Source organism: Ceratina calcarata, unplaced genomic scaffold, assembly GCF_001652005.2.
Source record: "Ceratina calcarata isolate Rehan_Ccalc_2016 unplaced genomic scaffold, ASM165200v1 scaffold557.2, whole genome shotgun sequence".
NCBI lineage: Eukaryota > Metazoa > Arthropoda > Insecta > Hymenoptera > Apidae > Ceratina > Ceratina calcarata.
This window is the reverse complement of record NW_017176762.1, coordinates 220,670-241,718: the sequence shown is the minus strand read 5'-3', so window position 1 is coordinate 241,718 and position 21,049 is coordinate 220,670. Positions and strand designations below refer to the sequence as shown.

The 21,049-nt window shown below is 39.1% G+C and overlaps 4 protein-coding genes across 8 annotated transcripts; 2 read left to right on the top strand and 2 right to left on the bottom strand.

Moving 5' to 3' along the window:
- Window positions 1-289: 289 nt before the first annotated feature.
- lama (phospholipase B domain containing lamina ancestor) lies at window positions 290-6,897 on the bottom strand. The gene is made up of 7 exons (XM_018031870.2): window positions 6,703-6,897; window positions 3,661-3,922; window positions 2,695-2,844; window positions 2,325-2,571; window positions 1,940-2,187; window positions 1,514-1,754; window positions 290-1,114 (listed from the first exon to the last, which is right to left on the bottom strand). The coding sequence occupies exons 2-7, from the start codon at window positions 3,768-3,770 to the stop codon at window positions 488-490; spliced, it is 1,623 nt and encodes a 540-aa protein (XP_017887359.1). The 5' UTR covers window positions 3,771-3,922; window positions 6,703-6,897; the 3' UTR covers window positions 290-487.
- Window positions 4,471-6,696, top strand: LOC113464837 (uncharacterized). Of its 4 annotated transcripts, none has more exons than XM_026817135.1 (5): window positions 4,471-4,557; window positions 4,633-4,805; window positions 4,866-4,927; window positions 5,212-5,238; window positions 6,219-6,696. In XM_026817135.1, exons 2-5 carry the CDS (start codon window positions 4,770-4,772, stop codon window positions 6,397-6,399), a joined length of 306 nt encoding a protein of 101 aa, XP_026672936.1. In that variant the 5' UTR covers window positions 4,471-4,557; window positions 4,633-4,769; the 3' UTR covers window positions 6,400-6,696. The 4 variants fall into 4 exon arrangements, 3 of the variants coding, with proteins under 3 accessions (XP_026672936.1, XP_026672935.1, XP_026672937.1); XM_026817134.1 differs by lacking the exon at window positions 4,471-4,557 and having other exon boundaries at window positions 4,573-4,805; window positions 6,219-6,333; window positions 6,428-6,696; XM_026817136.1 differs by lacking the exons at window positions 4,471-4,557; window positions 5,212-5,238 and having other exon boundaries at window positions 4,573-4,805.
- Window positions 6,898-10,028: 3,131 nt separating the features above from the next.
- On the top strand, window positions 10,029-13,148 carry Tbh (tyramine beta hydroxylase). The gene is made up of 10 exons (XM_018031833.2): window positions 10,029-10,539; window positions 10,683-10,836; window positions 10,922-11,068; window positions 11,215-11,462; window positions 11,523-11,676; window positions 11,769-12,032; window positions 12,094-12,324; window positions 12,396-12,524; window positions 12,587-12,761; window positions 12,836-13,148. Exons 1-10 carry the CDS (start codon window positions 10,391-10,393, stop codon window positions 12,979-12,981), a joined length of 1,797 nt encoding a protein of 598 aa, XP_017887322.1. The 5' UTR covers window positions 10,029-10,390; the 3' UTR covers window positions 12,982-13,148.
- Window positions 13,149-13,326: 178 nt separating this feature from the next.
- Window positions 13,327-20,978, bottom strand: RhoGAP1A (Rho GTPase activating protein at 1A). Of its 2 annotated transcripts, none has more exons than XM_018031831.2 (12): window positions 20,859-20,978; window positions 20,273-20,773; window positions 18,697-19,403; window positions 18,340-18,619; window positions 17,873-18,268; window positions 17,626-17,745; window positions 17,304-17,548; window positions 16,930-17,227; window positions 16,488-16,770; window positions 16,139-16,409; window positions 15,898-16,069; window positions 13,327-15,828 (listed from the first exon to the last, which is right to left on the bottom strand). In XM_018031831.2, the coding sequence occupies exons 2-12, from the start codon at window positions 20,384-20,386 to the stop codon at window positions 15,412-15,414; spliced, it is 3,303 nt and encodes a 1,100-aa protein (XP_017887320.1). In that variant the 5' UTR covers window positions 20,387-20,773; window positions 20,859-20,978; the 3' UTR covers window positions 13,327-15,411. The 2 variants fall into 2 exon arrangements, with proteins under 2 accessions (XP_017887320.1, XP_017887321.1); XM_018031832.2 differs by having other exon boundaries at window positions 16,966-17,227.
- Window positions 20,979-21,049: the final 71 nt, after the last annotated feature.

The following is a 21,049-nucleotide window of genomic DNA, read 5'->3' as shown; positions in this document are numbered from 1 at the left end:
TTGTCAGATGGTAGCACCACGACCGTTTTCTTCGAATTTTAACGTCTGTTCGGTAATGTATCTTATTCTCATATCAAGATCAGGATGTTGGAAGAAGTGCAACAAATCGTTAGATTTTTATATTATTTCATAAAATGTAACGACAAGTGGCTAACATTTGTGTCAAAAGTGAAAAGAAAATCGAACTTCTTGAGATTGGCAGGAATCGTGTTTATAAGAATATGTGGCTTAGGAGAGAAAGATATTAGTACAAGTCGTCAGTTTTTAATTTTATTTAATAAAATTTCACCACAGGTAGCTAACATATGAGCCAATTACAAAAATACTTAAAAACTCAATCCTAAAAATTGTACCTATATAAAGTAAAAGGAAGATCCGATTGCGAGGAATTGGCGGGTATCGTGCTTATATTAATTGTGTGGTTTTAAAAAGTTAGAAAAGAGAGATATTAGTCGTATGTGGACAGTGTTAATTAAACGAGATTTAGTCAGATCCACACCCATTTCGGCGTAACGCTTTCGAAGTTGAATGTATCCGGGTGGCCTACATGCGAAATATTCGGGAAACTCTCGGACCACTTGAACATCGTGCTCGGACCGGAAGTTACCTCGAAGCTCTCGATGCCGTCCACACCGATCGCAAAAATCTTCGTGTCTATGACGCCGTACGGCGCCTCGTCGTCGTCCAGATCTTTGCGTTCCGTCAATTTCTGCAACGGATCTGAAATTTTCAAATTTTGTGCGCGATCCTCCTGGCTGCACCCACGCATCATGCTTCCAAACTTCTCGAGCGTGGTGACGTTCTCCAGACGCGTTAAACAAGTTTTGGTGAGATTCGCGTCCTTCTTGCCGGGTTGTACGGTGTCCCTGATGCACTGGAAGTTCGAGAGGCCGACATACGATATGAAACCGTTTTTTCTGAAATCCTCGGTGTAATTCGTCCCGACGGTGATCTTCGGTAATTGTTCCATCAGAAGAACATTCATCGAACGTGGCTCAAAGCTAATCCATTGCATCGCGGAAGCACCACCGTTCGGATGGGACATCGTGTTGAACCAGGACTGACTGCCCGTCGCCAGCCGATTCGCTGCCATCAGTTTCACGGTGAGCATTACCTGTAATATAATTCTTCTCTTTATTTTTTCCTATCTCAAACATTACCACTCTCGCGACGGGTTCTGCATTCCTGTCCTCAAAGTGGGGCAGTTTCGTTTTTCGTACTTCCAGTGGAAGAGATTTAGCGAAATCGTAAAATTCGGCTAGTTTAAAGAATTATTGGAGCTTAACTACCGAGTTATTAGGAGTTTAATGACTTCAATAGGTATTCGTCCCTAATTTTTTGACGGATCATGTAATGACCGAATTTTATCGTGATCATAAATCACGACCGTACTAAAGCTCTTTCGCTGACTTTACTTTTATACCACCACCGTCGTATTCCGTACGGGACAGGTATGAAATCACCTGTCGTAAACGTGTATTAAAAGATTGAAGCAAGGCGTAAAAGAACGTACATAATCTTTCGGGTACAAAAAGCTCCATTCGCTCCGATTAGTCACTAATAAAGGTGTCCCAGCAACAACAAGTTCACGGTTTTCTCCGTACATTAGGTAGAATTCGTCTCGGGATGATAACGCTCCAGGGTAAGACGACATTACAATCGACCGACCGGGCGTTAACGCGGCTGTTTTTATTGTAGGTGATACATGATAGCCGAACGTGTACTTCTTTAGGAGTCTCAGCATTTGAGTATATCTGTAAAATAAAAGTATATTTCACGTTACAATTTTATAATAATATATCTGTTTAAAAATTGCTAACGTCCGTTATTTTAGAACATTTATACCTACCTTCTTTGCAACTATCCTCGCTGCTTAGAAATTCAAACACCAAGTGAGTTGCATTCAAAAGTTTTTAAGAGAGATCAATTAATTACTTACGGTGCTGTTGTCTGTTGACCGATCGCGATTAAAGGATCCGAGTTTCCGATTGGAAGCAACTTGAAAAAGATCGTGGAGCTCATTGGCGGCTCAGAAATATTGAATACTTGTTGGAAGCCGGGTAAATCGGAAGCGAGAGCGAGCCAAAGAAAATCTTCATGTTCTAATGATACCGACACGCGGCTCCGACGTACGGCGAATTTCCATCCAGCTTCCAGACCGTCCAATTGCATGTAAAATAATCGTACCTAGGCAAGTATCAACAAATTAATCATTATCTCATTATTCAATTTTTATTTTATTTATTTATAATTGAGAAACCAATTTGAATCAGGTTCCCAATATCTTTTCTTTTCAATAACATGCATAAGTGATAATTGCATACCATGTGCCAAAAAGGGTCGTTGGCTTCCTTGAGTTCAGCGTATTCGCGGATAATGGCAGTATTGTCTCGAAGATAATGCTTTAACTTTTGGCATTCGGCGGGCTTCGCTTCGCATTCAGGCCTTATAGTGTTGTACCAGTGATGATGAATTAATTGCCAAGTGAGGCTGCCTTCCAGCAGCCCGGCGGCGTAAGCTTGCACGGTATCCGGATATTTTGACGATGTTTCTATTTCTATGTAAGACCATCTGGAAAAAATTCAACAGTTCCAAAGGAACGTTTACATTTTTGTCTTTCCTATTTACTTAGAAACTTTGTACGCTATGTACAAGTCGTAATAATAAAACTCAACAATCGGAACGTCGACCTACCCATGCTCGAAAATCCCAGTTTTATAATACGCTCGGGCAGCGTGAAATGGCACGGCAGATAGATCATTGCCTTGGCCCCAAAAGTCAATACGGTACCCTCCTTTACGGTTCCACGATACGGTGGCCGAATAAGTACCATCTTGTTCGACACTGTCAATACATAACAATATCTTTTAAAGAAAAACCTAATTAACAATCCTTCTATTATAAAAAAAATGATTTGTTCGATTTGAGAATAATGATTTCGATAAAATTTGAATGAAATATTTTACTTGAAATCAGGCAAGAACTTTTGCACTGACCAATAATTAACGGATTTATTTCAAGCTCAAAAATAGTATAAGAGATTTAATCAGAATTTAATGTTAGATATATTCTCTGCGGACCACACGCAGGTGATGTCTAATAATCGGCGCAAACAATGACGTCGATCATGTTCTGAAAGCGTAACAAGTCTCATATCTGTTCGACGAAATTATAACTCGCACGCGGTGTACGAGATAAACCCCGCGTCGTGTGTCCACGACACAACCGAGGAGGGTTTTCGCACCTCACAGAAACGAGCCGGTGTTCTACACCAGCTGCGGTGCGATAGCCAGGATCACAAATTCGAGAAGCCAGACGTTACGTTATTCGATCCTACGTCGCGACCGGTCTCATCGAGCTCGCTTACCACTGACGACAAGTTGTCAGTGAAACGGCGCTGACACATTTGATCGGTGTGATTCGTTGCACGCGTTGTGCACGTGTCGACCGCAATTTATAGTTACCGCGAAAAATAAGAATTTTTTTAGAATAAAAACGCTATGATATTTATAACATGCAGGAGGAGTCAATAAGAATTGTTATAAAAATATTTGTATAGTAAAATAATTCTATTAGAAATTCATGTGAAGCTACTAAAGATGAAATGAAGAGATGTTTTATATGACTATTTTTAATGTTGGGTGGATTCTGTTGACTTACTGTCCGAATTCACCGAAAATTATAGCACCAACTCCCAGTAGAGCTACGGCGATGAGAATGTAAGTGGAGATGCGTGTCTGCAGCCAGGAGGCTCCTACTACCTTCAGCATGGCTCATCGGTAAGCTATACACCTTGGTTACAAGAAGAGAAGAAAGCTGAAAAGCACGAATTTCGCGTTCTCAACCCATCGATTACAGACGCCTGGTCTCCGGCTTCTACAGGCGCTTTAATAGCTGCCGATACGCGCTTGTCCCCTGGTCACTGGAACAATCACAAACAATTTTCCATTCTATCTGATCTATCGATCGGTCATCCTCAATCTACATATATATCATAGGTCGAAGATCTTATCTTTAATTACGTCAGCGTGATTCTCTTACGTTATATGACGAGGAAAAATATTGTTTACCAATAACGTTTTTCTATCACGTTATATTGTTATTCAAAGAATTGCGTTACTCGTTACCTCACGGCCTTCTCAATTCAGATATTGTTACAAAACAATAACAATTGCGATGGATCGTCCAAGGAATCAAGGACGGAATCAATTGAGAACGTAAAATTGAGATCTATCTATCGCGTAACAACCGGATAGTGTCTGGTTTCTCTTAATTGTTCTATTATCGTGAACCGATTTTTCAAGAGCACGATGGATGGATCAATCCTTTGAGACTTTTATTCAAAATAACGTTTAACATTTAATTCAATCGTTTTGCTGGCATCGAAGACTCAAGTTGAAGGCTTATTGTTAGACTGAATTCTCTTCGAGTGTAGTATTTGGCAGTCGTAATTACACACGTGTATGAAGTGTGACTATTAATATCGTGGCTACTTGTGCACATTCAGTTCTCGGGAAATGATGTAGGCAATACTGAAAGATTCTCTGACGATTCGTGGTATTGTTGAATGGACTGTCACATGATACGCTGTATTAGACATTTAATTTTTATCGTTATGTACTATTTTTGTAGGAAAGAAAACCGCGCGTGGCCGAGAGATTGAGACCATGAATTCAGAACGAAGTTTAAGGCCAATGCTAATTCACGGTCTTCGCGTTGATACTTGCAATTAGACGCGTTTAGTTCATTCAATTATCGCTCATTTATTTATGATGCTCGGAATACTGCGCAACTGTAAAACGCTTGTTAGTGAGTTCAAACAAAACTTGCAATGATATGTCTTTTCATTTTCGTTAATTGTATAGGGATGGCTCTTCCCGTATTCCCAGGTATATCCCAGAAGTTTGAAATTATTTCAAGTAATTTCGTAAGTTGTTTGATGCTTTACTTATCTTTATAGTTGTTTAAAACACTTGCAACCTATTATCTAAGCGCATAAAGTAACAGGAAGTATTATCAGCATTCTTCCGATTTATCTAGCATGTGTAGTATTATCTATTTTACTTTGTAGAAATTTTTATATTAAGTGAATTTTGAGTTCTAAACAGAGTCTAATATTTTGCATTTCTTCATCTGCAAAATTTCATGACAGTCAGAGATACATCTCATTCCTGACGCGAGCCAAGTATTAAAAATTTTTATCATTTCCAGATCATCCGCACATGCGATAACTATGTGGTAGGTTTCTCCCCTTTTGCGAAGAGAACGCTATATGTATATTTGCCATTGACACGCGCAGTATTGAACTCAAACATTTCCATCGTGTCAGTCTGATGCAACGGCTTACTTGACTTCTTAATTGCAAATACAATACCAGATAATTAAATTAAAAATCGTGCTCATAATTTCTTCTGTGATTGATGTTATATAAAAAATCTGCAATCGCATCAAATTATAATTGGAATGCATGTGCACGTGGATTTTATAAAATGCTTGAGTAATAATCTGATGGAATTGGGTGTGGCGGTGAAGAAAAAAACTTACTCCAAATGCATACTGTTCGAGCGGATTAACTGCCTATATTAATTCTTCTAGGAGTACAATCTGCGTGATATAGATCGAGCTTAATGAAGTTAATTAGCAATTAAAAATGCTGCCGCGTTTATAAATTTAAATTTAAGCGGTGCCGTAATACGATTTACGTTTCAATCTGTGATCGATGCATGCTGTACTATTTTATCTCATAATTACGTGAAATCATGACGTTTCTTTGCAAAATGAAAAAATTACACGATGCACGACCGGTTCGAAGAAAATCCGGATATAAAAGAGCAAACGAAGGCACTTGGTGTCGAGTGAGTAATTATTTTAGTTTGTTCGAACGATAATACGAAAGATAAAATACTTGCTTTAAAAAAAATTTGAATGGCCGTACATGAATTTGACGTGAGTTTGTAGAACCGGAAATGCAACACGTGGGCGCACGTTTGATTCAAGCCTGAGTATACATACAGAGCTGCGATTTCTTCGACCTCCTTATCATTCGCCAATTATCGATCTGAGTCATCGTTGTGCACATCATTGTGACATTAGTTGGTAGTTAGTAATAAAAAATAACTTACTTACAATTAAATACTAAATGGAGTACGATATAGGATTGAAATTAAAAAAAATGTGTGATATGAAACCGCGGCATACGTGCCTGAAATCTCAAACAGGAAAGCAAATAAAAGCCGGCTATGCAGTGACAAGTACATTATCAAGAAACGTTTACAAAAAGAAACTCGTAAAATCTTGCATGTGGGAGGTTCCTTGTACTCAAAGCTACAAAATGTAAGTAACAAAATTCTCAAGAAAAATCGAGTAGTTTCACAAGGAAGTATAATCGTAAAAAAATAAAAAGGAAATTGCTGATATTACTTTCTAGTTCGGAGAACTGAGAATGACCCCGCGTAAACCTGGAGCGCGGGAGTCACAAGTTCCCACCACGTGAGCGGGCATGCACTCATGCACTTCGCTCTTCGCACCAAATCAAAGATAAATGAGACGAGCCACTGGTCGTTGCAAAGTTAATTTCTATAGACGATATAGAATAAGAGTCTTTCGAAGAATCTGTCATAGTAGGTATTTACATCCGGCGCGTGGGCCACCCATAAGTTTTTCAATTGATTAATTAATTCATTTAAGTGTAATATTACTCACGTGGGTGATCGATGATTATCTGTATTGCAGCGCGTCGTACACGGGTAAGAGATCGGTCATTCGTGCGGAGATTACATTCCTTTCGCGTGAATTTTTGTTTGCCGCGGCTTAACGACGTGGACCAGTTGCTCCGACACTGAAATCCAGGCGCGAGCTGCTTCTCTACTGACTGTACTGAATCGCCGAGGCAATTTCGAGCCGGTCGGTCGCTCGGTTTTCCCTTACCACCTTCCGAGTTCGGACGCCAACCGGCGTCGGAGGAAGGCCTTTTGCTTTTGTGTCGTCACCACTGCTGGGTCACGTCGTTGCGGCGCCCTGCCCGTCGCGACACCGTTATCAATTCGCCTTCCTCTTGCGGCCCCGGCTGCGACTCTGCGAACTTTTCCAGTGCTAATTGTAAGAGGAATATTGGCGCCACTCCCTCTTCACTTGCAACTCATGCTTCTACCGATTCTTATCAATTCTGTTTTCATTCAGATTTAATCATGTCTACAAGATTGTATATTACATTACGTAGATAACTTGCATTCGCCGCAATTTCCGTTTTATTTGATACTGAAGATTTGATATCATTTCCAGCTCCATTTGCATTCTCTTGTCTCTTTAATGTAATCGTATTAATATGAAATTAATTAGTGAATTAGAGTATAAACTGCGATTGTATTGATTCGATTTTTACTTAAAATAAAAACATTCGTGGTATCAGTTTAAGAAACGCATTCTAAATAGATATTTCTTTTATCGTGTAAACATTCTAACAGGTATTTATTTTTTTATATTCTTTATATTCATTGCCGATGCAATTTTCCTATAAAGGCATAAAATCCGCAGGTTCTATACGCTACTGCAAACTAATACGGTGCGCTTTGGAGAGACGGTTGTCGACGCTGGTACTTAACGAGTTTTAATTGGTGGTAATTGAAAATTTTAGTCCGCCGAGTGCAACTGGCTGTATAGAGAAATAGATGCGCTCCGGTTGATAGAATTGCACTCGGTCGTATACAATAGGAATCCAGAACAGAATATTGTTATTACGTAGTGAACAGTAATTACAGCCACGTCGTTAAATAAAGAGATTAACACGGTCACGGTCGGTGCAATAATATTTCTGCGTAGTGTCTACAGACGACTAAACCTTTACATGCTAATAGATTTATGTTATTTAAAAAATCTGATTTAGATATAGTAAATGTCACGATTTCTACTCAATGATTTATTCTTTTATCACTTTACATGTTTACTTAAAATGATAGAAAAATAAAGTAGTGATTAGAAATTGGGATATTTAGCTTAGTGTTTCTGTCGTCATTTAAACATTGTCACATCTACACAGCTTTCAACATTATTCATATTTTCGTATAAATGCATGAAATCCGCCGTCTAACGACGATTTTCATCAAATTTTAATTGGCATTTCACGATTCTTTATTTCGATTGGACTTTATGTTTCCATAATGACGCACAATAAACTTATCTTGATAAATTACTGTCATGTGTTCAAAATTTTCTCTCATGACACAGTGGAAACGTGGATACAATTAACTTCGTCAAGTACACTCGAAGATATTAAGAGAATTCTACTAGAACGTGTTAAAATTATTAATCTTTCATCTCTCGACGACTGTAATCGGTATTCGAGTGCCACTTTTATCTTCTATCGCTGTTGTAAATTTATTTATAATCCGTCAATGCCACGTGAATTTCCCAATGTTTTATTCGCCCTTCTTCTATTCCCGTAGTAGTGAATTAAAACCACCACGTTTTTTCCAAAGTTCGCATAGTTTGCAAAAGAGGAAACGAGATTTCGTGAAATACGATAACGAAATAAAACACGCGATTTTCATTGAGTCATAAGTTCGTTCGATGACGGCGCTTACTGCTATCAGTTTAATAAGCCGGTTGCGCAATAGTAATAGGAGAGTCTAGACACTCGTGTTGATTAAAATTTTCAGTTACGTCCAATCTAGCTTCATCAGGACGTTGCAATCGCTTCTACGAAAATTCTGAAAATAACAGGATTCATCCTCGTACATACATATGTACGCTTCTATTTTTACTAAGAACGAATTTAAGAATCGAGTCAAATTCCTTACCGATTACTTTGTACCTTTGTTACTAGTTCTTGTAACATTGCACGATCATAAGTAATGTAAGAGGATGATTCAGTGTTTATATTTAATAAAGGAAGCATAGTTATAGTTATTGATAATCATCTATTTTTGTTTGTAGAATTTACTTCTGCTAAAATCTAAATATAGTTAGCCGACGCTCTCCCTTACAACTTCGTTGGGTAGGACCTGTCGGAGAAGCGGCAATTCATTGTGCAGCGTTGCTCCACAAAAAAAGGTAGACTTGGGCAACCTTCGTCCCTTCAGATCAATGAATGGGTCTGAATCCCTTTCTTGGCCGACCCGAAGCGGCCGTCGCCGTGTGAAACACGATCGTCCAGTTGCTCTCACGGTCGGACGTTGACTTCTCTGGAAAACGTAGTTGCAAAGTGCATCGACTAATGTTCATAAATTTCTATTTTCTCATTTTTCTTGATCAAATCGATGATTTGCAACACAATGATTGCTTTGCATCATATTCCAGTGTATTAAATGCTATTTAATTTTTCCTTCAATAGAAAAACGAATAAGGAAATCAATTTTTGGCGTTACGCGATCCGCACTATTTGTTCTAATTAAACGAGACATTTCGCGAACATTGTTCCCCTCAATAAGAAATGCGGAATGTCTTGATTACGGTTGGAAGGAGCAGCACGCGCCGCAACTGGAATGCAATATGGTACTCTCCGGCATTCCATTATCAAGAAATTTCATCGAAGTCGGTATTTTTCACCCTGTGCGCAAAATCCTCAAAAATGTGAACGGGAATTGGAAATAGAAATAAAATACGTGAACTCAGTACAGGAAAAATCTTTTTAATTTGCATCTTATAGATTATAATAATGAAGAGTTCCTCCCCCTTCTCGCTCCACTTAAATTATATAATAATTGGAAATTCTAATCTTGCGACCTAGATAGCCTTGATTCCCTCTTTATTAAAAATTAATAACACCGATAGTTGAATTTTAACACGTTCCGTGCCAAGCCCGTCTTGCTTGACTTTTCAGTTAGATTATTTAATGTTTTGACTAATGCTGATATGTTAAAACAATTAATATTTCATTACATCATTAATCCATAAGTTATATTTTTTTAAATTTAATTAGCTTGTTATCGATAGTATAGAACAGTTATCACATCGCGTACCATCCGCGATACACGCGATGTTACAGTTTAAACTTGTAAAATATATGTTTTGTCAGCGTGTGTCACCAGTTGGTACACGCGGCCTGAATGGAAAGTTTAACGTAGTTACACGTGTCACGGAACATGTCAAATAAATCAACTACGTATAAAACAACTACGTAACAAAAAGAACTCCTGAATATCTGCTGCATTTATTATTCGATATTACTGACCGATTTAATAATCTTAGAGGCGCATGAGCCACGCTTGCGCGCCGTAAAGACACGGCGGCAAAGGCTGTGGCGTACGAAGTCTTCGTCCTTCCAGATCCTCCGGATTCTGTTAGTAAAAATCGACGAAGCGAAGACGAAGGTTCGTGAACCACAGTACTCGACGAATTACAAATAAAGAATAACTAACTTTGAAAACGATAAGATTGTCTTCGAAACTGTAAAATGTTCTGGAGATTTTATCTACTGATTTTACTTTCTTTAAAAAATGCCTCTTGCTTATCCTGGCACGATCATCAAAATAGAGGAGAATATTCCGAGAGGAAAGATATTCACTCTGTCCCGCTTGGCTCGGAAGCCACTTTTCATTGGAGGTATATTCTTTTTGTATGAAGCAACTTCGATTTCTATTGCAATATATAGTCTTCGCAAATATCTCACTGTCGTATTATGTTAAATTGGAAAATTAATTATTTGATTTAAATACAATTTTATGTGCCTTTTTAATTATCGTTAGAGTCGATTTCATGAGCGAAACCATAATTGCCGAGATCCATTACGTAGGCGCCGACAATACCTGGTTTGCAATCGGTTTTTCGAATTACGGGGAATTGAAATCAGCTGATTATTGCGTCCTGTGGATTGATTGGCATCGTCAAATTCAGCTACAAGTATCACAAACATACACGTTTGGCACATTATTAAAAAAGTGAAAGCGTTGTCGGAGAGATTATAAAGGAGATATCGTGCTTTCAGGATGCTTGGGCGGATGATGAAGGAAAGTTGAATCTGGATCAGCAACAGGATTGTGAGAATTTCGCATGGAGAAGAAGAGGAAATGTAACGAAGTTCACCTTCACGAGGAAATTCGACACTTGCGATGAGAACGATTATATTATGGAAGTGCGTGAAACTAAATTACTTAATAAACTTGTTAAAAATTATGCTTAATTAATTGAAAGTTCAAGTGTATTAATTATTATCGAAGACGATCGCTTCGATTCTCGTTATTGAATAGCTGGTTCCTTTGCGACGATTTTTATTTGTAGAGAGGCACCACGCATTTGGTATGGTTGAAGGGCTTGGGACCGCTCTCGTCCCTGGCTGGTTTGCAGATCTCCGACGCGGATGCTTCCGGCATGTCCAGAACAGAATTGATCAGGGTGGTTCACAAGAAGCCGGCTTTTCCTTCGAACGCTTGGCAATTAGAAGTCATGGCTGACCGTGTAAAGGTACCGAACAAGGAAACGACTTACTGGTGCCGCGTACAAAAATTACCACCAGTTCTGGCTCAAAAGTGAGTTAATTGAGACCAGCAACGATCTTACCAATTTTCTCAACACATTACTGTTCTCAGGCACCATATTCTACAATTTGGCCCGATTATACAAACGGGCAATGATCATTTAGTGCATCACATGGAGGTTTTTCATTGCGCCGGACCGCCGAGTCTTCAAGTTCCTATGTACGACGGCCCCTGCGATGCAGCTAACAGGCCAGACAAAACTCAAGTAAATACAACAGTAATTTATTAATATCGTAGTTACATAGTGTTAATATATCCGGAGAGAAAAGCATCACTCTTATTTAATTTATTTCTTAGATATGTAAAAAGGTATTGGCAGCATGGGCAATGGGAGCAGACGCTTTCGTCTATCCAGAGGAAGCTGGCCTCTCTATCGGTGGCAAGGATTTCAATCCTTACGTGATGCTAGAGGTTCATTACAACAATCCTGAGCTCCAGGGTGGGAACATTGATTCCTCTGGAATTCGGTTTATTCTTACCAAGAGTCTTCGGAAATATGACGCCGGTGTGATAGAACTGGGCTTAGAATACACGGATAAAATGGCGATTCCTCCGCAACAAGTAAATTATTAAAACACAATTTATAATTTCAAGAACCGTTTTATGTTTATCGAAATTGCAGGAAGCGTTTACTTTGTCGGGACACTGTATACAAGAGTGTACAGGTGTTGGTTTACCGCAGCATGGTATTCACGTGTTCGCGTCTCAACTTCATACGCATTTAACAGGCACAAGAGTTGTGACTCGACATATCAGGGACGGCGAGGAATTACCTATGTTGAATTACGATAATCATTATTCCACACACTTTCAAGAAATTAGACTTTTACCGAAGCCTGTCGTCATCTTGCCCGTAAGAACAAATGATAATTATTTATGTCGTTCCGACAAAGTAGTTATTTGCATGGGAATGATTGATTGCAGGGAGACTCTTTGATAACGACTTGCACGTACAATACAGTGAATAGAGAGAACGTCACTTTGGGTGGATTTGCTATTTCTGATGAAATGTGCGTGAATTACATTCACTATTACCCTAACGCTCGGCTAGAGGTATGTAACTATTACAAATCTCTCTGTGGAGCAAATTCTATGGTTTAATTCATTTCTTACAGGTTTGCAAGAGCGCCATCAGCGACGATGCTCTCAGAACGTATTTTCGATACATTCGGGAATGGGAGAATCAACCAACTAACGATGAACAAGGCATCTCGTCTAACTATAAAAGCATCGAATGGACCAAAGTTCGTGTACAAGCTCTCCATGACTTGTACGAAGCTGCGCCATTAGGTTGCAAATTATAGTATACTCAGAGAATTTCCAATTGTGGTTTTTCATTAGTAAGTAAAACTGTTTTCTATCAGGAATGCAATGCAACGGTTCGGATGGGACTCGACTTCCCGGGCTATGGGACAACATAGCGGCTACGCCGGTTAAACTACCCTTACCTCCGCCTGCTCGCAGTTGTCCGAATTTATCGTTAAAGGAGAAATTATTAAGCTCCTTGTAAAAATTATTTTCTGTCACACAATATTTATATCTATTTTCAAAAACGTTAACGAAATGAAAGTTTATGTCGAAAGATGTATAATCTATTATAGATTTCCAGTGATCCGTAGACGTTTAAACTCGATCAGCTTATAAATAAAATGCTTCGTTAGACGGTAAACACGTCGATTTCTCTGTGGTATTATTAAGACTGTTCTATTTCATCGTTCAAAAGAATATATATGGTTACTAAGAGTAAAGTAACAGATGTAACGTGCTCTAACTTAAAATACTTTTGTATAAAGAACGTGGATAGAAGAAAAAAGTAGAAAGACTACGCTCGGGGGTAACTGTATAAACATTCTAATGAAAAGTTTATAAACTTTCAGTATATTTATACACTTGAAGGGTTCCTTCTTTTGGCAGTACATCATTTTGCTGCGGGTAAGCTTAGCCTAATCGAATGTACGTTAACAAATACTTGGTTCTATGACAAAATCGGTACTTGTAAAGTGTGGAATAATAAAAATAATTATAGTTGTAATAATAATAATAAGAAGAAGAAGTCGCAATCGCGGAAACTTTGTTTTTACACATTTTACGAATGTACAAAATAGGGATGCGTCTTAACGCTAAATGCGATATAAAAATTAAAGATATCCAATTATTTACGATATAATACACATGGGCGGGTTATACACACATACATACATACATACATACATACATACATACATATACACACACACACACGCTGAAATCATGCATACGATTAATTTAATAGCCTTGTCCGCTCTGTTAAAGCGCGAAGAACACTTCCGGGAAAGTACCTTGGCGTGATCATTATTTCTTCTGTATGTAGATTTTCATTTTGCAATTTCTTCTCTCGTTCTCTTTCGTTTACGTTTTTGCCGTCTCTTATGCGCGGCTCCACTTTTTATCGAACACTTGTCAGACTTGTCTGTCGACCTTGGTAATACACGGTATTAGTAGCTCGCAAAATGTCCATAGCGTGATGCGGGATTCTAACGAGTATTAAATTTGTACTGCCAAATGTTTCCGTTCGGTTCAACCTTTTGAAGCATACATCTAGTCGAAATTTACGTTCGTTTATTTTTACGTTTTTCCAGTACTCTTTATAGAGATATGTTACGAAGATATAGAGATTAGTTATAGAAAAATATTGTTAACCGGCAGTGAGAGAATATATGTATACTATATAGAAATTCAAATCGAAAGTAAAATCATTTTCTTTTTTGAATTATTTAAAATGCAATACTTCAAAGGGTCGATCGTAGTATTCCATTAAAAGTATGAGACAGAATCTACTTTCTCATGTGATGCGCTTAATTAAGCTGCGTTTAGACTTGAGATATATGGATTTTGGCAAATCTAAAAAATAGCTGCTGAGGGACTACTGAACGTAGTCTACCTGATTGGATGAGGAATGTACGTATGTCTATGCGCAATAAAAATACGACGCATTAAAATTGCACATATAAAATATTGCATTTGTCGAAGGCTTGGAAGATCTCTCTAAAACAGCATTTTCCTTTTGAATTTTTTAAGCGAATCAATAAAATCATCAGTGCCTCTTTTCGTAAAAATTCGACTGTCTCATGGATAAACGAACGTGAGCTTAATTACAGCATTAATCGGTTCGCTTCATAATATTCCTTACAAATCTTCCTTCGAAATATCCGTATAAAGAATATAATTGGCGAGAAAAACCTGGCTCCCGTAGAAAACCTGAATTGGTAGAAAGTGATATATGTATAGCAAGTATATTTTGCGTACACTATGTAAAAGCTTTGATTCGCGCATCTTAGAGGAACGTGCTTTCTGAAACGCTTAGGAACGTGATTCTCTCGAATACGTGGACATTCTCGTGGACATATGCATAAAAAAATTTAGACTCTCTACTAGGAACACGCCCCATTGGAAAAAGTACTTAATTTCTAAAGCGTGGATGCGTCTGTGACCGGACTTCCGTGTTTATTGTGTCTTCTTCTCGTTGGAGAAGTTTTCTCTCTTTTCCCTTCCTTCCGACTCTCGTACGAAAATTTCCTACTCTCTTTATTTTTACGTGCGATCATCACGTAAGAGATCGTGGCTAGAATTTCGCGAATTACATATAAGAATAAAATACATGTGTATAAAGGAGTTTAAAATACAAGGTACTTGTATTTTCAAGTCCACTTTGCAACGTTCCAAAAGAAATTTCATCAATCGGGGGTTTCTCTTCTTCGTCAAAGCCAGTGTGTCTACTTACGCGTCTAGTTCAGCGTTATAGTAAAACTAATAAAATATATATATACATATACATGCATATGTATATATAATAAAAAATCGTTAATCGTATTTTACAGCGTGAGTTGCAAGCGCGATCTCGAACCCGCGAAGAGCCAGCAGTAACATCTCGTGATGTGTATTATCAACAAGAACCTCTCGACTAGAGTGACTGATTGTTCTGTTGCATATGTATCTGCAAGAAACAGTAAAGTATACCGGCCTGCGCCATCACGTCGACGGTGCCCGCGGCCAACGGGTCGCGACTCTTCGCGTCCGATCGCGAGTTCGTGCCCGGGCGTAGAAGCGTCGGTCCGAACACGGTCGCCAAATTGTGCAGTGACATTTTGTTCTGAGCTTCGTGTTTATTGACTCGTATCAAATGAGCGAGTAGAAAGTCGATCACCGCTTTATTCACAGCAGGCAAACCCTCGTAGACTCTTCTTAACGCAGCACCTTTCGATAACTCGCCCGACTGGAAAGCTTCCAAGAATGCCGGGTAAAGAGCATCCGTGAAGAGAGCTTCCGGCATTTCGCGGAGATACAACTTGAGCACACCCGTCACGGAATGGACATCAACCTATACAAATTCAATTATTAAATATGCAAGAGATTAAAAATTTATATAATCTTGTAGTATAATAAATACCCCTTTAAGTAATTGTTCTGCTTCGTACGAGTTACTTTCAAACGATTTACGTAATTTTGTTAAATCGGAAGCCGAACCAGAAACGCGGTACAGTCCTACTTCTCCAACTCCTCTCTTTTCTACCTCTCTAACGCACGCTGTTATGATAAAAGGAACGTCGCGTTTTTCGCGTCTGTAGAAGAGATATGAATTTAAATACTTGTGATAAGCAATGGACGTATTACAGAACGCCGAGACGTACTTGCACACTTGTTGAATTTTAGCTCCAAATAAACCTTGAGGTTTAGCGGACGGTACCCGCCTCAACGTCACTTCACTTGGGACGAAGCGGAGGGCCATGTCTAACGTGGCCGGGCCCAAATTCAACGATCTCTCTACTTGATCAGACTGCAGCCAAGATCTGCTCAATCTCTGTATACATTTGCCTCGTAGCACAGAACGCGACCCGCATTCTTCGTACAATAAGATTCGAACGTTTTGACTTCCCTCCAGTTCCACCACAAATGTTTCACCTTCAATGAAATTAGACAATTAGTTATAATTAACATTTATCAAATCTTTGAATTCTTCCTTGCAGAACTACTATTTACCCCAGGTCGGAGCTTGTCCTCTCGCGACGCGACTTTTTGCTCGCTTGAAATAGTGTCCGTAACTGTCAACCTCCACAACAATATAAAGATCTCCGATTCTATCTAAACCTGGCGGCGTCAGACCAAGTAACGTCAAATGGAGATCGCCTAATAACAAACTTTCATCGCGTCCTGATCTTAATAAATAGCTGCCCATATCTGTTTGAAGATAAGTACGACAAGCTGTTACCCAAGCCTGTAACTCGTACATCGATAACGGTAGCGGCCCCGGTGGCTGTCCACCCTAAAAACAATTTGCCATGTATATTGTTCCCTTTTTAGAAAGATTGTCTGGTGGCTTTTTCTGAACTATCGTTACTTGTATCCTCGTGTCGGATTTTAATAAGAATGTGTATATCGTTAATTATATTATTTATTTAATCGAAATCAGTAAATTACGCACCTTTGACTTATCTACGTACATATGGGAACGCATTACCTGTTGCAATGCCTCCATCGCTTCAACCCATTGAGACCGTTCAAATTCACTGGATAGAAAGAACGTGTAAGAGTTTTGCACACGCTGCTGACTTTTATGCGCTACGCGTAATACTAAATTCGGTGACGCTAATACTAATTGAGCTTCGAGCTCGGCAAGCTTCTTCCTATTCTTTTCCGAACCTTTACCACCAAGTCTAATTCGTTTCTCGTCGTTCCGTTCCTCCCACAAAATCTGATCACGTACTGTACATGCTTGTGACCTGAATGTATAAATATTCAACGATGCAATCTTTACTCTGTAGATCATTAACAGCACATAACACACTTTGGGCATACCTCAGAGCTACGACATTAGCCGGACTAGTCTCGCGCGGTTCTATTCCATCTTCCGTCACCACCGCCTCTGCCACCGGTACGTACCACTTCAACTCAAACGTGAATTTATCTCTACCAGAAGCTTTGTACTTAGCGCAGGCAATCACGTCGTTGAAAAGGAAAAGATGTCTCAACTTCCTATGACCGTCGGACAATTCCACCACGAATGAGTTCTTCACTAATCTTCGTTGCGCTCTATCATGACTCTAAAACACGGCACAAACATATATATTTTACACAAGAACCAGAATTAACAGTTTGTACACCGTTGCATGATATCTACCGGAAACATTGATTTCGTTTGAATGATGTTGAACTCGTCTAGAAAATTTCTGATCATAGCATGAGCGTCTGACAGCGGTGCATGATCAGCATGATTCACGGGCGTATGCTTAAGAAGATCCTACAATCAGTCGAGGCAATATTATCAACTGCGAATCCGATAAGATAAAATTAACAAAGTAGATTCCCATATAAATTTATCAAGCTTTCCGATTAACGTTACGCCATCGATACTGCGTTATACTTACGTGCAATACTAAGGCATTCTTTTGTACTCGAGCTACTGGTTTGTGCAAAAGATCTTCGAGAGATAATCCTGGTCCTTTGGGAAATCCTCTTAGCCGGATGTCCTTTGTGATTTCTGCGAACTGCGTGGAATGCGCGGAACACCTCCGCACGGTATCAGTAGCGCGAGCATAATTATGTAAAAAAGCTCCGTACAATCCTATATTGCTGGCCATTACTCTGAACTGTTCGCCAATGGTAGTTTTACTGTCCCATTTCTCGAGTTTTTTTCTAAGACCATCCAAAAACGTTTGATGCAGCGCATGCAATTCAGGAATTTTATAGAACATCGTGCCGAATTCGTCCTCGGAAATAACAGGCTGAGACGTCGTCAACGTAGCCTTGATGGCTTTCATATACTAAAGAGACAAATATTGTTAATCAAATTGATGGCGCCTCGCTTTATGTAAACTAGCAGACAATTACACACCTGCAACATTACGTTTAAACACTCAACATAAATAGTTTCACTTTCCACTACGGAGTTGACGATACATTTAATCATCGATGTTCTATCGTCCTCGCGATCTTTGCTTTTCTCTTGCCTACGAGGCGTAGTGGGCGTCGGTGATTCTAAACTACCCTCGCTCAAACTCAAAGGCTCTGCATCGCTGCTACCAGTTTCATTGTCAGTACTAAGAGCACGTAATAAAATCGGTGGTGCAGGATTCGCGCCCTCTTCGTCCTCGCTGTCCATTGCAACCCTCTGTCTATAAATAAATAATCATCAATGATATAAATATTACAGATTTTTAGTGCAGAATAATGCAACCTCAATAGAGCTTACTGTATAAAATAATCGATGTTGACATAATTGCTTTGATTCCCCGGTGAATCTGGCAGGGAGGGTGGTCGCCTCGGTGGTGCTCTACTACCGTTATTGTTCACTCCACTAACGGGAGGAACACGAGAATCGATATATACATATTCTCCTGTCTGATCTAAGGCTACGGAATCATAGTATGGTTCTTCTTCGGATGCCTCCGCATCACCGTCCTCCCCGTCCTCGTTAACCGCGTTTTCCAAATCCTTTTCATCCTCCTCTTTGAGAGATTCTTCATTTTTATCCTTCTTTGAAGTTCCGGTCACTTCGATCACTGTTACGTAATTGCTTGTCACGTCTGGATCACTGTTTCTTCTAAGTTCAGGCACTTTATCAGGACTCCTCGGTATCTCGCTTTTCGGTCGTTTGTTTGAATTAAGAGTGGAGCTCAATTCAGAGAGGCATTTGTCTTGAAATTTGCTTATGTCTTCGCGAGCTGGAAGAGGCGGTGCCGATGCCTCCACGTGTTGAACCACGGTGCTCGTAGATCCAGACAAATTATTCTCTGTTTGAACAGAGTGCTGATTTTGGGAGTCTGAGGATTGTTTCTCCGGAGTGGTTGCAGCACTACTGTTCGCCAACTGTTTATGGCGCTCGACATCTGCTAACAATCTCTCTAAATATTCTATGTATAATTCTTCCTTTTCAAGTTCTTCCCTCAGAGCAGACACCTTAAAAAAAATAGCATTTCTTAATGATCAATTTCATCAGTTTTATGTCAAATATAAATAATACGGGCATATCTTTTTACATGTGTGATAGTCAAACTGAGATAAGCAGTAAGTGATGATTCAGATCCAGTAAACTCAAATGAGGATGTTTGGTAATAGGAATATGACTTGTTCCTGGTATAAAAATCAATGAAACATATTCCAAACTTTATGTTTGTAAAAATAAATGTAAAAAAGATATATAATAGACTAATATTAAATATGCACGACGTATTGAAAAAGAATTTATTGCACAATAATTTTTTAATTAGTTCTATATTGATATGATGATATACAGTGCAACAAATTTTGACTTTAATTTAACGTAAATTAAGTTAGTTTCCCAGTTAAGCAAGGAATTAATATGATGACTCATAGAATAGAGTTCCCAATGCATCAGCAAGGAGGAAAATTTTATATAATAAGAAGTTACTAAAGCTTCATCATACTTCTCCAGAGTATTACTTTTAAGTAGGTACTTAATTCTAATAACAAAATCCACTTAGAAAATGACATAAACTTGAGCAAACTATGAAAATAAAAATATGACAAGTATCCTTTATTGTTGTACAATTCTATCAAAGAACTGAAGTGCATCTTTTGTTAACTACAAAATGTATTATCGCTAATAAAAGGAGACAAAACCCTCTCTGTAGTCAATTATTTAATTCCAATCAAAAGTTTATATCATGACGTTTGAAGATTTCTGATCTCATTTCCGATACCTAAGTAATGATTTATCAGCGAATATTCTTATAGAATTCTCATGTACGAATCCTTTGTCATGGTAATTAGGAGGTAAAAACACGATTCCCGATTTCGACTCTCACCTTCTGTTTATGCTTGAGTAGGTTGTCCCTGACGTTCTCTTCCCAGGCCGCCGGCAAGGCGCTGTCCGGGAATCTTTGTACCCAGACACGCTGGAAATCCCCGAAAACGCTCATCACTTCACTCCGCCGTGTTTAAAACGAGCACTCCTCGGGGACGATGACAGTATCGTGCACAATTCAGATCGCTGTGTACATTGCACAGGCACGGCGGTCCCTCACCCGAATTCGACTGATTACGATCTCGTTCCGAAACGGAGAACCCACTGAGACGGACGTGAGACCACCGTAACGAGGCATAAGTTGTTCGTTACGTCCGTGAACAATTCCTTACTTCCTGGTTATACGCCGAACCTGTGCCTGCGCCCAACAGCCAACGGAACCGAGCGTCATACGGCCGCTGTCATCTCCTGCGTAGCTCACGTAGATCCAGTCCCCATGCCCTCTCCTATCATTTTGACGCCTCCGCTATACTCAGTTCGCGTACACTGATCTTACGGGTGTCTACGTACATGAATACATACTCGCAATTAAGCATTTATAGATTAATTTGTAACTATGTAACCACTGAATGAATTAACGAGCTTACTTGTTAGTTACAGATGTATATTAATTTATAATTGTTTAGTATTACTACGATGTAAAGGACGAGTAGAAGTTGAAATTAAATGCCCAGTTGAACACGCTGCTTTAAAGTCAGCAGGTGCGCTTCACGCATGATGATACATACTAACACCGTTGCACATGTACACGCATGCACATACATAGGTATGTTGTGTA

What these genes read in the sequence shown, in the direction of transcription:
- lama (XM_018031870.2), bottom strand. Translation starts at nt 3,770, where the DNA reads ATGCTGAAGGTAGTAGGAGCCTCCTGGCTGCAGACACGCATCTCCACT. An exon ending in ACTGGGATTTTCGAGCATGG is followed by an intron (nt 2,572 to 2,694) that starts GTAGGTCGACGT and finishes AATTTTTTCCAG; the next exon opens with ATGGTCTTACATAGAAATAG. An exon ending in TTTTGTACCCGAAAGATTAT is followed by an intron (nt 1,115 to 1,513) that starts GTACGTTCTTTT and finishes ATTATATTACAG; the next exon opens with GTAATGCTCACCGTGAAACT.
- LOC113464837 (XM_026817135.1), top strand. Translation starts at nt 4,770, where the DNA reads ATGATGCTCGGAATACTGCGCAACTGTAAAACGCTT. An exon ending in TGCGCAACTGTAAAACGCTT is followed by an intron (nt 4,806 to 4,865) that starts GTTAGTGAGTTC and finishes TTAATTGTATAG; the next exon opens with GGATGGCTCTTCCCGTATTC. An exon ending in GCACATGCGATAACTATGTG is followed by an intron (nt 5,239 to 6,218) that starts GTAGGTTTCTCC and finishes AATCTCAAACAG; the next exon opens with GAAAGCAAATAAAAGCCGGC.
- Tbh (XM_018031833.2), top strand. Translation starts at nt 10,391, where the DNA reads ATGTTCTGGAGATTTTATCTACTGATTTTACTTTCTTTAAAAAATGCC. An exon ending in CCACCAGTTCTGGCTCAAAA is followed by an intron (nt 11,463 to 11,522) that starts GTGAGTTAATTG and finishes TACTGTTCTCAG; the next exon opens with GCACCATATTCTACAATTTG. An exon ending in GTACGAAGCTGCGCCATTAG is followed by an intron (nt 12,762 to 12,835) that starts GTTGCAAATTAT and finishes GTTTTCTATCAG; the next exon opens with GAATGCAATGCAACGGTTCG.
- RhoGAP1A (XM_018031831.2), bottom strand. Translation starts at nt 20,386, where the DNA reads ATGAGCGTTTTCGGGGATTTCCAGCGTGTCTGGGTACAAAGATTCCCG. An exon ending in GTTTAAACGTAATGTTGCAG is followed by an intron (nt 18,269 to 18,339) that starts GTGTGTAATTGT and finishes TTGTCTCTTTAG; the next exon opens with TATATGAAAGCCATCAAGGC. An exon ending in CAGAACAATTACTTAAAGGG is followed by an intron (nt 15,829 to 15,897) that starts GTATTTATTATA and finishes GAATTTGTATAG; the next exon opens with GTTGATGTCCATTCCGTGAC.